At 46.2% G+C, this 14,129-nt stretch overlaps 1 protein-coding gene across 4 annotated transcripts in view; it reads left to right on the forward strand.

Annotated features, from left to right (window-relative positions):
* Positions 1-14,129, forward strand: part of LOC115150524 (SLIT-ROBO Rho GTPase-activating protein 3) — a 107,957-nt gene that overhangs the window by 60,453 nt on the left and 33,375 nt on the right. For 3 of the 4 annotated variants that reach the window (XM_029693929.1, XM_029693927.1, XM_029693926.1), the window contains 6 exons: positions 5,165-5,350; positions 7,014-7,142; positions 10,061-10,282; positions 10,499-10,600; positions 11,815-12,012; positions 12,983-13,067. In XM_029693929.1, the coding sequence (XP_029549789.1) occupies positions 5,165-5,350; positions 7,014-7,142; positions 10,061-10,282; positions 10,499-10,600; positions 11,815-12,012; positions 12,983-13,067 (922 nt within the window). Of the gene's footprint in view, positions 1-5,164; positions 5,351-7,013; positions 7,143-7,164; positions 7,854-10,060; positions 10,283-10,498; positions 10,601-11,814; positions 12,013-12,982; positions 13,068-14,129 lie in introns of those variants that run through there. The other variant, XM_029693928.1, reaches the window with a different exon arrangement.

Here is a 14,129-nt window from a genome sequence, read left to right on the forward strand (position 1 = left end):
CTTCAGCAGTCCTCTAGCTACCCCCTAAGTACAGCAGACTGGATGAGTTATTCATCTGATGTCATGAGTGACAGCCTATCAAAGGACATGTCCACCACAACACGGTGAAAAGAAAGGGGTTATAGTGAGTTACAAATAGGTGACTAATTTTAACGAGGAACAGAAAGATCATCAACCAAGATCAAGGCCAAAGGACCAAAGACAGACTTTCACCTATAATGCACTATAGCCCTTACCCAGTAATGTAAAATATACACTGAGTGTACAAAACATTAAGAACACCTTCCTAATATTGAGTTACACCCTGCCCTTTTGCCCTCAGAACAGCCTCAATTCATCCGGGCATGGCCTTTACAAGGTGTCGAAAGCGTTCCACAGGGATGCTGGCCCATGTTGACTCCAATGCTTCCCACAGTTGTCAAGTTGGCTGGATGTTCATTGGGTGGTGGATCATTCTTGATACACACGGGGAAACTGTTGAGACAAACCGGTGCGACTGGAACCTTAAACATTTTGTCTTGCCCATTCGCCCTCTGAATAGCACACATACACAATCCATGTCTCAAATGTCTATAACCTGTTTCCTCCTCTTCATCTACACTGATTGAAGTGGATTTATGACATCAATCATAGATTTCACCTGGATTCATCTGGTCAGTCTATGTCATGGGAAGAGCAGATGCATATAGCCTCGTTATTGTTATTTTGTGTTACTTTTTATAATGTTTTACATTCGTTTACTTGGTAAATATTTTCTTAACTCTTCTTGAACTGCATTGTTGGTTAAGGGCTTGTAAGTAAGCATTTCACGGTAAGGTCTACACTTGTATTCGGCGCATGTGACAAATAAAGTTTGATTTGATTCTTAATGTTTTGTATACTCAGTGTATGACGGCATAATAATTACATTAGTATCTTTCTAGATGTGGTATATGTTACAGTAAATAAACTCATGCATTCTCTCCACCGCAGACTATATTTTATTGATTTCTAAAGCTCCATGTCCAATCACACTCTCTAGTCTACACTAAAGGATCCACTCTCACCCTGCACATGTACTCAGCACCCCCTACACACTAAAGGATCCACTCTCACCCTGCACATGTACTCAGCACCCCCTACACACTAAAGGATCCACTCTCACCCTGCACATGTACTCAGCACCCCCTACACACTAAAGGATCCACTCTCACCCTGCACATGTACTCAGCACCCCCTACACACTAAAGGATCCACTCTCACCCTGCACATGTACTCAGCACCCCCTATACACTAAAGGATCCACTCTCACCCTGCACATGTACTCAGCACCCCCTACACACTAAAGGATCCACTCTCACCCTGCACATGTACTCAGCACCCCCTACACACTAAAGGATCCACTCTCACCCTGCACATGTACTCAGCACCCCCTACACACTAAAGGATCCACTCTCACCCTGCACATGTACTCAGCACCCCCTATACACTAAAGGAAAGGATATGAGAGCTCACAGCTCCATCAGCACCCCCTACACACTAAAGGAAAGGATATGAGAGCTCACAGCTCCATCAGCAGCACCTCTGTCTACCCTTGAGTCTGCCAGCCTTTCCCCACGAGCACAGAGAGATGATATGTTTATGAATGAGACAAGATTGTTTTTCCTCTTAAGCGGCTGGTGTCCAAGCCGCTACCCTGTGTGGGGTAAGGCTCAGGGGGGTCGCTCCGCTACCCTGTGTGGGGTAAGGCTCAGGGGGGTCGCTCCGCTACCCTGTGTGGGGTAAGGCTCAGGGGGTCGCTCCAGCAGTGGTGTGCATTTCAAGGTCACAGCCTGAAGAGTCCAAATGCATCAGGGAGCAGACAGTTGAATAGATCATTATTACCCTGCTCTCCCTGCTCTTTAACAGCTAGGCCCAGCCATGGCTTGGCTAAATATGTCGGTGGAATAGAATAGCCATGATAATGTTTTATGATAACAGGGAGAGGCTCTCAAATGATCCCTCTCGTCTTCAAGCCCCATCTGCATCAAGTGGTGGCCAATCAAAAATCAAACTAATCAAAACCTACAGCAGTGACATTTCCCGAAAGACTCTGATGGTGATGATAATGATGATTATGGTTTCCACTATTGTTATAGTTTTTCTCCCTATAAAATTGCAGTTGAAAAACACCGGGCGGCAAAAAACAAGTGGAGCAATTTAGCTCCTAGAACATTTGACACTATTAGCTAATTGGTAATCAGATGACAGATCTTATGGACTGCAAACAACTATGTATTTAGTCAGAAGTAGAATTGCAGAAATCCCTTGTGAATGCCTTTCACATGCACTAACACAGAGGGGAGTGATTTAAGAGTGTTGGGCTTAAGCTATTGTTCAAACATTGTTAAAAGTATCTTCTGCGGCTGCCACTGAGACAGATATTGATTTGAGGGCGCGAGGCTTGATGCCCGTGGCTTGAATTATATCTAGTGAATCTGAAATGAGAAATGAGAGCAAAGACCTGCAATCTCTTTAGTGGATCACAGAGTCAATTACTCACCTGGCTGTGCTGATACAAACAGTACAGAACAAAAAGTCATGCTGCAGTTCACTTGGTTCATTTGTTATTTAACTCTGTCCCACAAGAGGCTGTTTGTCTAATGAATGCAGCAGCACACTACCCGGGTAGTAAGTTTGTTTAAACAAATGATGGAGATGATATGCTCTCTGTCTCCAACCTGGGTCTGAGATGAGCAGAACAGTCTGATACAGACCATCTCAGTGTTACAACAGGCCCAGTTTCTCCATCTCTCTCCTGTTTCATTCCAGGGTGCTCCTCTGACTGTCATGGTAATTGTTATCCATAATGGACATGTTTATTGTGACAGGTCTCCTCACACAACCCATTCATATTTTCCAGTTGACAAACTACAGAAAAACAAATTGGCTTTAATTCACAGGCTCATAGAACACAGAATAAAATATCAAAGTGCCACATTTGTGGCAACATTTTAGGTTGGGTGAGGTCTCTTTAATGCTGCAGCCATAGTTTACTTTAAGTGGAAATTGCAATGCTAGGCAATTCAGAAAGTAAACAAAATTCAAATTCTAAAAGTTAGACCCACTGTTCTGTGTTGTCGGTCTGTCTCTGTCTGTCTGAGGGTTAGACCCACTGTTCTGTGTTGTCTGTCTGTCTCTGTCTGTCTGAGGGTTAGACCCACTGTTCTGTGTTGTCTGTCTGTCTCTGTCTGTCTGAGGGTTAGACCCACTGTTCTGTGTTGTCTGTCTGTCTCTGTCTGTCTGAGGGTTAGACCCACTGTTCTGTGTTGTCTGTCTGTCTCTGTCTGTCTGAGGGTTAGACCCACTGTTCTGTGTTGTCTGTCTGTCTCTGTCTGTCTGAGGGTTAGACCCACTGTTCTGTGTTGTCTGTCTGTCTCTGTCTGTCTGAGGGTTAGACCCACTGTTCTGTGTTGTCTGTCTGTCTCTGTCTGTCTGAGGGTTAGACCCACTGTTCTGTGTTGTCTGTCTGTCTCTGTCTGTCTGAGGGTTAGACCCACTGTTCTGTGTTGTCTGTCTGTCTCTGTCTGTCTGAGGGTTAGACCCACTGTTCTGTGTTGTCTGTCTGTCTGTCTCTGTCTGTCTGAGTGTTAGACCCACTGTTCTGTGTTGTCTGTCTGTCTGTCTCTGTCTGTCTGAGGGTTAGACCCACTGTTCTGTGCTGTCTGTGCTGTGCTATCTATCTGTCTGTCATGTTAGGTTGGGTGAGGTCTCTGCATTAACATTTAAATGCTGCAGCCACGGTTCACTTTAAGTGGAAATCACGTCTGTCTGTATTTCCACAATGGTATATGTTCCTGGTAGCTTTCATCAGTGCAAAAACAGAGAGCGTGTTCTTAAGTCAATTAGCCTCAGGGTATTGTCTGAGTGGAGACATACCGTAACCACACACACCTCCTGGAAGGGAGACCCTGCCTCACCTCAATGTTCCTGCAAATGTCTTTAGCTGCAGGTCTTTTAGTTGTGCTGCTCAAAGTTGACTGGAAACCCTGTTTTCTTTTCACGCTGTTGGAGAACTGGGTTGCCAACTTAGGGAGATGCACACTGCTGACCTAGTTTCTCAAAACACTGAAGTGACTTCTTTCTACTGTGAGCTCTGTCATATACCAGAGTAGATAATAGTTTTTTTTGCTTCGTTTTTTTTTCTTTGACGTGTTTGCCTTTCAAATCTTTGTCTTTTGTTTTTATTCTCCTAAGACTTGTAGCACCTTGTGCAGTGGAGCTCTGTTGATGGAAGCATAGACTAGATGACGAATATATGCTGTTCTTCTGACTAAGAAACCTTACTATCATACAGTAGCAGTCAGCTGGAAGTAGTAGAGATTCTGCCTGTGTGTTTGAGTTGACATAACCCGAACTAACCCATTAACCCTGTGGTGGCCACACCATCCAGTCACATGATGCTACACAAAGTGAGCATTAACTACTGGAAGAGAACAAACTAGCGTTAACGTCAGGCTCTCAGTCAGTCTAACATCCTGGGGTGTATCCAGTTATAGTACTGGGTCTCACTCACTGTCGAGTCAAACGCACAGGAGGCGTTTCAAGATGCTGCACACATCATGGCTCTACTTTACAAGGGTGCTGTGCTGTGCTGTGCTGTGCTGTGCTGTCTGTCTGTCTGTCTGTCTGTCTGTCTGTCTGTCTGTCTGTCTGTCTGTCTGTCTGTCTGTCTGTCTGTCTGTCTGTCTGTCTGAGGGTTAGACCCACTGTGATATGCTGTGCTGTCTGTCTGTCTGCCAGTCATGCTCCATTGAAAACATTATCTGACTGGCATCCGCTGGCTATATGGGGGACACGAGCACTGAAGTAGAAACACACACCCTGCAGTGTGTGTGTGTGTGTGTGTGTGTGTGTGTGTGTGTGTGTGTGTGTGTGTGTGTGTGTGTGTGCGTGCGTGCGTGTGCGCGTGTGTGTCTGTCTGTGTGTGTGCACGCACGTATGCTTGCGTGTGTGTATGCTCACTGAGCTTAGGCCAACAAAGGGGCAAATAACAGCTTCCACATGCCAACGTTGAAGGGAATATATCATGCAGCTTGATGTTAGTATAGCAGAGATTCAAACTATGTGCCACCTCAGGTCACCCATTTGTTCGCTCTATGTCCAGTTTTTGTTCCACCCTCCTCATCCTGTCCTGCTCCTCCAGGTGATGAAGACCTACCACATGTACCACACAGAGAGCATCAGCGCTGAGAGCAAGCTGAAGGACGCTGAGAAGCAGGAGGAGAAGCAGTTCAGTAAGTCTGCTGACCTCAACGTCCACCTGCTGCGCCACGAGGACCGGCCCCAGAGACGCAGCTCCGTTAGGAAGATCGAGAAGATGAAGGAGAAGGTGAGGCTGACACCAAGGCTTGATGACCGAAATAATATCTATAACAGCTGTTGGCTGGGACTGCTGCTAGTACTGTACGTTTTCAGCCTAGTCACTTCCATAAGTGGTATTTTGTGCGCCCATTTTGGGCCAGAGGGATCCTCTCAGTAGTATGTGAATGAGAAGATAGTAAGGCTTTGTGAGAGTGGGTGCAGGTCCATTGTGTAAGCTCACCGCTCTGAGAGAGAGAGCCGACTGCCCGGAGCATGGGTCCACAGCTAGACACACATGCACTCTGAAAGCTGTGTTGTTGGGAAGGGCTCATTTCATGGTAAAGTCTACACCTGTTGTATTCGGCGCATGTGACAAATACAATTTGATCTGATTTTCAGGGGGAATTTCTGCAATGCAAATGCATCTCCATTATCAGTGCAGCTCAGGGAATCAAAAGGCTGTCAGGCCGACAGCTTTCCTCCCTCCTCAGGCTGCCATCTCTACAGAGATGCTGCCAGGAGAACCATACCAACCCCGCTCACTATTTATAACTTGCTGTAGCTATGAACGTTATTTCTCTCCACGCTGCCTGGTAACTTCATTTTGCAGGCTACAGTGGCAGTCTCATTCAAAATCCTTCTAGCTACCTCCGAACAAAGGAGAGGAGACAAGAAGGAGAGGAGACAAGAATATGAGACAATCAAGCCATAATCCCCTTTTCTCCAATGTTTCATTTGCATGATAATGGACATGTGCAATTTGAGTTAGTGAATCATGTCTATTTGAAGTACATGTGTATGTATTTGAAGTACATGTTATCCAGTATTATCCATCTGGAAGAGGATAAGGAGTGGTTTCAAACACACACAGACACAAGTCAAGTTTTGGCTGTTAAATTGTCTCTCTCTTTAGTCCTGCTTGTGAGCCAAGTCTCAATGATTCTGTGCCGCTGCTTTCCATTTAAGTCAATTATTTTTGTCAATACCATTATGTATCGGTCTACTAGCATCCATTAGTGATGCTATGTGAACAGCAGACGACTACTTCTTCCGTTTTATGAATCATTGAATGTTTCCCAGCTGGATGCCTTAAGCAGACGCAGCATGTCCAGTTAACCATAGCAACAAAGCCGGTGCATCATCTAGAGCTGTGTGTTATTTCTGCAATGAGAAATATAAACCGTTTAAATACAGCATATTTCTATAGATTTCATTCTCGTAGATGACTTGTCATTGACACATTGTAAACATGACTTGTTTTATGTGTGAGCACAATTGGAGAACACTAGAGTGACTGTTTGTGTTAGTCTGTTTTTGTTTGCAAGCACACTGGACCGAAACAATATTTTATGGCTATTTCATTGTTCACATCTGGGCTGTGCAGATTGTTGTGCCAAGTGTTAGCAGACAGAATGGCTATGAGGGAGTGATTGAAGGACCAGCCTGGGTAGACCACTTATGATATTGTCTACATGCAGCTTCTTAAAAAACATCTCTTACAGTGGACCCCTCTGACCTCTTTCCTGACAACACTAAGCCAAGCCATCAGGCTGCACAGCAACCCTCCTATGTTATTGTGCAAATACCATTTAGCCCACTCAACGTTGCTTCATTTCATGGACTGTTTTCCCCCTCTTTGTCTGCTCTCCATTTCTCTCTCCCTCTCTCTTTCTCCCCACTCCTTCCCCCAGAGGCAAGCCAAGTACTCCGAAAACAAGCTGAAGTGCACTAAAGCCCGCAACGACTATTTGTTGAACCTGGCAGCAACGAATGCCGTTGTGGCGAAATACTACATCCACGATGTCTCTGATATGATTGATGTAAGTATGCGATAGACACACAGGCTGGTTTGTGTCTCACAGCTGGGATTGTCTAATGTTGGTCTAATGTTGGTATAATGTTGGTCTAACGTTGGTCTAATGTTGGTCTAATGTTGGTCTAACGTTGGTCTAACGTTGGTCTAACGTTGGTCTAACATTGGTCTAATGTTGGTCTAACGTTGGTCTAATGTTGGTCTAACGTTGCTACACTATATATTCTCACCATCTGTTTCACGGTTCTTAGCCCATTTGCTGTATTGCTTCAAGCTGTTCTGTTGGTTTGACTAAAAGTGTTTACCTCCATTTTGTGTCTCTTAATCTCAAACACAACAGTTTTGTTTTAAACCCTCCAGTAGTACTGTTGTTATATGTCTAACTGAATGGCTTTGCCAGGAATACATTACACCCCGACTGTATGTTACCACCCTAAAGGCATTGTTATGATTCTTCTGGAATATGAATGATGACTTCCTGTCAAGGGAATGGTTCAATGTTGACACCCAGAATACCTTCCTCCTGGTCTTCTCTTCCCTCTCTTCCCCCTGTTCTCCTCTCCTCCCTCTGTCATGCCCTCATCTATCTGTGAGGGCTTGGAGTGCTGTCAGGGCTAAGGCCCCTTTGGAAGCTGTGCTGAGAGACTTGGAGCGGAGCGTGGCCCTGTTACTGTCACACACCACACTCTCCCAGGGAGCCAACCAAAACACACTGATGGTGAAACATGACCCTGGGTGACACACACATACACACACACACATACACACACACAGAAACTAATCTGGTCCTATGTGCTTCCTACTTCAAAACAAAACACTTCCCTTTTATTTTACTTCATTCCTCAAATCTACAGTACAGCCAGGGTTTTCATCCTCTTTTGTTGGTCCACTTCTAATAAATAATGTGTTACGTTGAACTGTATGTAACTTCCCCTCCAAAGTATCCATTGGATTATAGAAATAGAGAGTAATACACAGTTACATGACAGAAAAGACCATACCTAGGTGAACCACCATCATAATTCAAAATGCAAAGCCAATGCAGCCCAGCAGCAAGCCTGCCTGAGAAGTCTGTGATTACGGTTGGTGAGCAGGATGAGTTTGCTTTGTGGACCACTAATGGCTAGAGGAATGAAACCCTAGCCAGGGTCTGGGTGCAGGCTCTGTGTATACAGGCAGCAGTGTGGCCAGTGTGGTTGGCAGGGTTCATTCAGCCCCGGGTTACCTGGTGGTTGTGGCAGGGATCATTCAGCCACAGGTTACCTGTTGGTTCTACCACCAGATGTTCCTCCTCTCTCCCACCTCCCTGCCGGTCTACTGCTGGGTGGTTACTGTGGTATTGCCCCAGGCCTGCCTGGCCTCTTCTGATACTCTGAACAGGTCAGGGAGTTGGATACAGAGATCCTGCATATGTAAAGTACTGTATGCCTAGAAACATATAATGCAATTGAACTGAGAGGCTTGAAGCTAGACAGACTTTTGGCAATGAGAGAGATTGCATCCAGGATTTTTCTCTTTAAAATGTTCTAAACATCAACTGTGTGAAGTGTGAAGGAGCTTGCCAGTTTAACCGATGTGAAATGGCTAGTTAGTTAGCGGTGGTGCGCGCTAATAGCGTTTCAATCAGTGATGTCACTCGCTCTGAGACTTGAAGTAGGGTTTCCCTTTGCGTTGCAAGGGCCGCGGCTTTTGTGGCACGATGGGTAACGATGCTTCGTGGGGTGTCAGTTGTTGATGTGTGCAAGGGTCCCTGGTTCGAGCCCAGGTTGGGGCGAAGAGAGGGACGGAACCTACACTGTTACACCAGGAGCTGTAGGCTACTCAGGGGTCTGCCAGACGGAGACCTCTGATTGGTGGTTGTGTCTCTGTGCTGGCCCACTTTGTTGGAGCTGCTTCCTGTGTCTGGCAAGCAAAAGGGGCCATGTCATCCCAAATCCGGCCCCGCTGCAGGGAAAGGGATTGTGAGCATGACTCGCTGTGCTTTGCTGCCACAAGCTTTGCAGAGGATAAGTGCCTGTTTGTCATACCACACAGAAACAGTCACTAGCAGCCAGCCATCAAAACAGACATCCACACTGCAAGTCAGCCCTGTCCACCCGAATCAATGGAAATAAAATACATGCATGCAAATAAACAATGTCATCAGTTCTGCAGTAGCAGTATTCTGCCTGTCAGCACTCCTGCTACAGTCTACACACGATAGCACCATGATTCAATCAGAGCATGGAACTCATTAGAGCCAGGCAGTGTGTTTCTTATGGGATGTGGCTGTTGAAATACAACTCTGTACCATAACGAGCTCTGTGCTCCCATATTCTTACTCATTTTACACTGACCCTGCTATAAAACAACCACAGATATGGGGGTTTATCATTGGAGTTGAGTGCAACTTCCTGTGTGTTTATTAAAGAGCGTTTAGTGAATCACTTAGCAGTCAGACTCAGGCCCCCCGAAGCCTCTTAGAAACCCACTTGGCTATAGTAATGAGGTTAGTTTATGCAGCTCCATGGTTGAGCTAATTATCTTAGGTGTCCTACTGTACTTGCTTTTCTAATTTGGTGTATTCTATTATTCTATTTCTGCCCGTTAACCCCCAACAGTGTCTAATTTGGAATTGAGTTCATGTTGGAGGTCAGGTTAGCAACATGCTCGTAGGAAATGAGCGGAATTGTGTAACTGAATCGTGTGCATGCTAAAGACTGAGTTCATCACATTGACTTGTGTATAATGAGGGCATGGATTCAGACTGGTTTGTCAGGTTGTTCATAATTAGGGCCAGTATGTTCTTAGACACGTGACCTGAGCTGGAAAACTCTGGACCCTAGGCGTATGCTTCCAGTCAGGTCATGATCAACTCCTTTATTATATTCTACTCCTATGTTAGTTATTGTATTAGACTATACTATAATGACTGTATCTCTATAGTGCTGCGACCTGGGCTACCACGCCAGCCTGGCACGTACCTTCAGGACCTACCTGTCAGCTGAGTACAACCTGGAGACTAGTCGCCACGAGGGCCTGGACATCATGGAGAACGCCGTGGACAACCTGGACTCCCGCAGCGACAAGCACAAGATCATGGACATGCACAACCAGGTGTTCTGCCCTCCCATGCGCTTCGAGTACCTGCCCCACATGGGGGACGAGGTGAGAGGTGTTAAATGACTGATACATTTGGTACATTTATAGATTCATACTATATCTTTATCGAAATGTATCCAAGTTACAAGTACAACCAAAAAATGTGTTAAACCGTGGAAACCACATTCATGCCAGCAGAAACAGCATGTTTTTTTCCAATCCTGTGAGACAGTTTGTGAAAAACCAAGTTGCCCAGCCCTCTCTGTCTATGTGTCCTCTCAGGTGTGCCAGGTGAGTGCCCAGCAGCCAGTGCAGACTGAGCTCCTGATGCGCTACCACCAGCTGCAGTCCCGCCTGGCCACGCTCAAGATCGAGAACGAGGAGGTGAAGGCTTTTTTAAAATGTACCTTTATTTAACTAGGCAAGTCCGTTCAAATTCTTATTTACAATGACGGCCTACCCCGGCCAAACCCTAACCCGGACGACGCTGGGCCAATTGTGCACCACCCTACAGGACTCCCAATCTTGGCCGGTTGTGATACAGCCTGGAATTTAACCAGGGTCTGTAGTGATGCCTCTAGCACTGAGATGCAGTGCCTTAGACCGCTGCGCCACTCGGGAGTCCATGATAGCGTCCCCCCAGTGTGTCTGTTGCTTCCCCACACTGAGACTCCTCTGTCACCTCTCTCTCTGACACGCCCAAACTCACCCGGTCTTTAGAGACCATCAGCTCTCATCGAAATTTCATTTCAGTGGCCCACACACACTCCTTGTGAGCAGAGTGTATATTCATCTTGTGATATGAACGTGTGTGATAACACTAATGGGTGCATGTTCCATGTAGATACAGTACATCACTGTTGATGGTCTATTGTGTGTTGTGATGACTGGTTCTTCTCAGTGGGAGCAGCAGGCAGTGCGCGCACACACACACACACACACACACACACACACACACACACACACACGCACACAGACAAACACACCTCTCACCCTCTGAGTAGATGCAAGTGCTAACGGAGGTGCTAATGACCCTGGCTGGCTAGCTACATCCTGCCCTGAAGGCTATGCCTCCGTCTCATAACATCTCACATAACTGATAATCTCAGCGCTGTAGAGAAAGAGCCCGCAGCCCTTTTACATCCAGCCAGACCAGACGCTCTTCATATTCTGCTGTTATTCTGATGGATGGCTGACCCGGTGGGTCATCTGGTACACTGCCTAGGAATGAGCCCTGTACCTGCTTTAGGGTAGAGGAAGGCTGCCAGCTGTCATGCAGCTATAGTCAAAGGTCATCAGTTGTTATTCAGGGTCGATTTGTCTTTGAAATGGGATATGCCAGTGATCACTCACACTTGACCTTGCACGTGTCGTAGGGAACCCTGAAGTAAAAAAAATCTTACTGGCCTATTATGTAACAAAGGACCTGGATCAGATGACTGAGGAGGAAATGCTGTTTCGTTTGTCACCATTTCATTTTTTGTTGTTGAAATTCTTCCCTTTCTTGTTGTTCTGAAGGACCTGGATCAGATGACTGAGTAGGAAATCCTAGTTCATTTGTCATCGTTTCAGTTGTTGAATCGTTCCCTTTGCTGTAGGTGAGGAAGACACTGGACGCCACCATGCAGACCATGCAGGACATGCTGACTGTGGAGGACTTTGATGTGTCCGATGCCTTCCAGCATAGCCGCTCCACTGAGTCCATCAAGTCTGTGGCCTCTGAGACCTACATGAGCAAACTGAACGTGGCTAAGAGACGGGCCAACCAGCAGGAGACAGAGGTCTTCTACTTCACTGTGAGTACCTGCCTGCTATACATAGCCATCATACCTGCCTGTTATACATAGCCATCATACCTGCCTGCTATACATAGCCATCAAACCTGCCTGTTATACATAGCCATCATACCTGCCTGCTATACATAGCCATCAAACCTGCCTGTTATACATAGCCATCATGCCTGCCTGTTATACATAGCCATCATACCTGCCTGTTATACATAGCCTTCATACCTGCCTGTTATACATAGCCTTCATACCTGCCTGTTATGCATAGCCTTCATACCTGCTTGTTATGCATAGCCTTCATACCTGCCTGTTATGCATAGCCTTCATACCTGCCTGTTATGCATAGCCTTCATACCTGCTTGTTATGCATAGCCTTCATACCTGCCTGTTATGCATAGCCTTCATACCTGCCTGTTATGCATAGCCTTCATACCTGCCTGTTATGCATAGCCTTCATACCTGCTTGTTATGCATAGCCTTCATACCTGCCTGTTATGCATAGCCTTCATACCTGCCTGTTATGCATAGCCTTCGTACCTGCCTGTTATGCATAGCCTTCGTACCTGCCTGTTTTTCCCTGAGATATGCAGCCATGCCTCAGGGCAACTGCCTGTTAAATTTGTTTCACAGTTAAGGAATAAACCTGGCTGTACTGCCGTAGCCTTTACTCCCTGACTAAAAGGGCCTTGATTGTCAGCTTAGTGCGGGGCACTGCAGTGTACAGTACTGCACATCAACATCAAGCCATCGGCCATCACACTATTCCATAAAACACATATGACAAGCCCCATGCTATGGAAATCACATGGAAATCCAATTATCCCTGGAACAGATTGAGTTTGTTCCGTACAGAGTGAAACTGACTGAATGTGTTCTCTGGCCTCTGTGGTGGATGGCAGGCGTCTCCGCCTGTTCCAGTCACATCACATTAGCGCTGTTCACTCACTGACGCCTTCATCTGGTCTGTTTGGGTTCACAGAAATTCAAGGAGTTCCTGAACGGCAGCAACCTCATCATTAAACTGCAGGCCAAGCATGACCTCCTGAAGCAGACACTGGGAGAAGGTAAGGCCCCTCGGTCTCTCCACCAATGACATCATATCTATTTAAATCAATGTTAGTTTGACACCCCTTCTCGTAATGCTCCTACTTCCTTCTGGTCACAGTGGTGTTAATGGCAGGTGCCAGGCCTTGCATGTCAACACCTAGCTCAGTATGAGCCAGAAATCCCTATGTGATAGGTGATGGGTGTGTAAAATGGCTGCCATCAGGCCCAGTAGTGTTGTGGAGCTCTTATCTAATGAGCAAAGCTGAACCAGGCAGAGGAAGCGGGAGGAGACCACATGAACTTGTTTCTTCTCAAGGGGCAGAAGGGAACCAGGGAAGAGGAATTAAGTTCATATTCAAAGGCGAGTTGCATCAAAGATATCACAAGAAAACACTAAAGCACCATTGATCCCCACTCCTCTCTTCTCATTTGCACGAGTGAGACATTGCACTGGTTGGTTCCTGTATGTTGTAGCCTCTAGGAGGATCCTGGAGGAGTATGGGTAATAGAAACCCCCGCCTTTCTCGCAGAGGCCCCTCCCAGGGGGACCTTTGTCACCTCAACCCTGAGTAGTTTACGCCCAATCAGTCAGGATGTCCCAGCTCCCAGCAGCACCATCTCAGCAGCTGCTACTGCACCAGGGGTTCACCTAGTAGAGGGACAGCAGGCACAACCAGCTGAGGCCATGCACACACACACACACACAATTTCACCCCATACACACATACAGTGCACAAACTTGGTCAACATGGATTTGTCTAGTCAGTTTAGGCATCCCTAATGTTCCTCTGTCATCTTCAGATCTCTCTGAACTGATACCTCAGACTGCTTGAATGTGTTTTCATGTGAACATAGCCCACAGCTGGTTTGTTTGTGTGATCGTGGCCCAGTGCTGCTGTCTGTGTAGGGACATACCAACCATGTTTAATTATTCAGGTGATCAATCTAGCCTGCTCATTAAGCGTGTGTGTGTGTGAATGTGTTATTAGTGACCATGGAGAATAGCACATGGTGCACACATCAGACCTAGCTGTATAGATTACTACAGCACTATGTCAACATGAAACTAGTCAATGTGA

This window comes from Salmo trutta, chromosome 16, assembly GCF_901001165.1.
Source record: "Salmo trutta chromosome 16, fSalTru1.1, whole genome shotgun sequence".
NCBI classification, from domain to species: Eukaryota; Metazoa; Chordata; class Actinopteri; order Salmoniformes; family Salmonidae; genus Salmo; species Salmo trutta.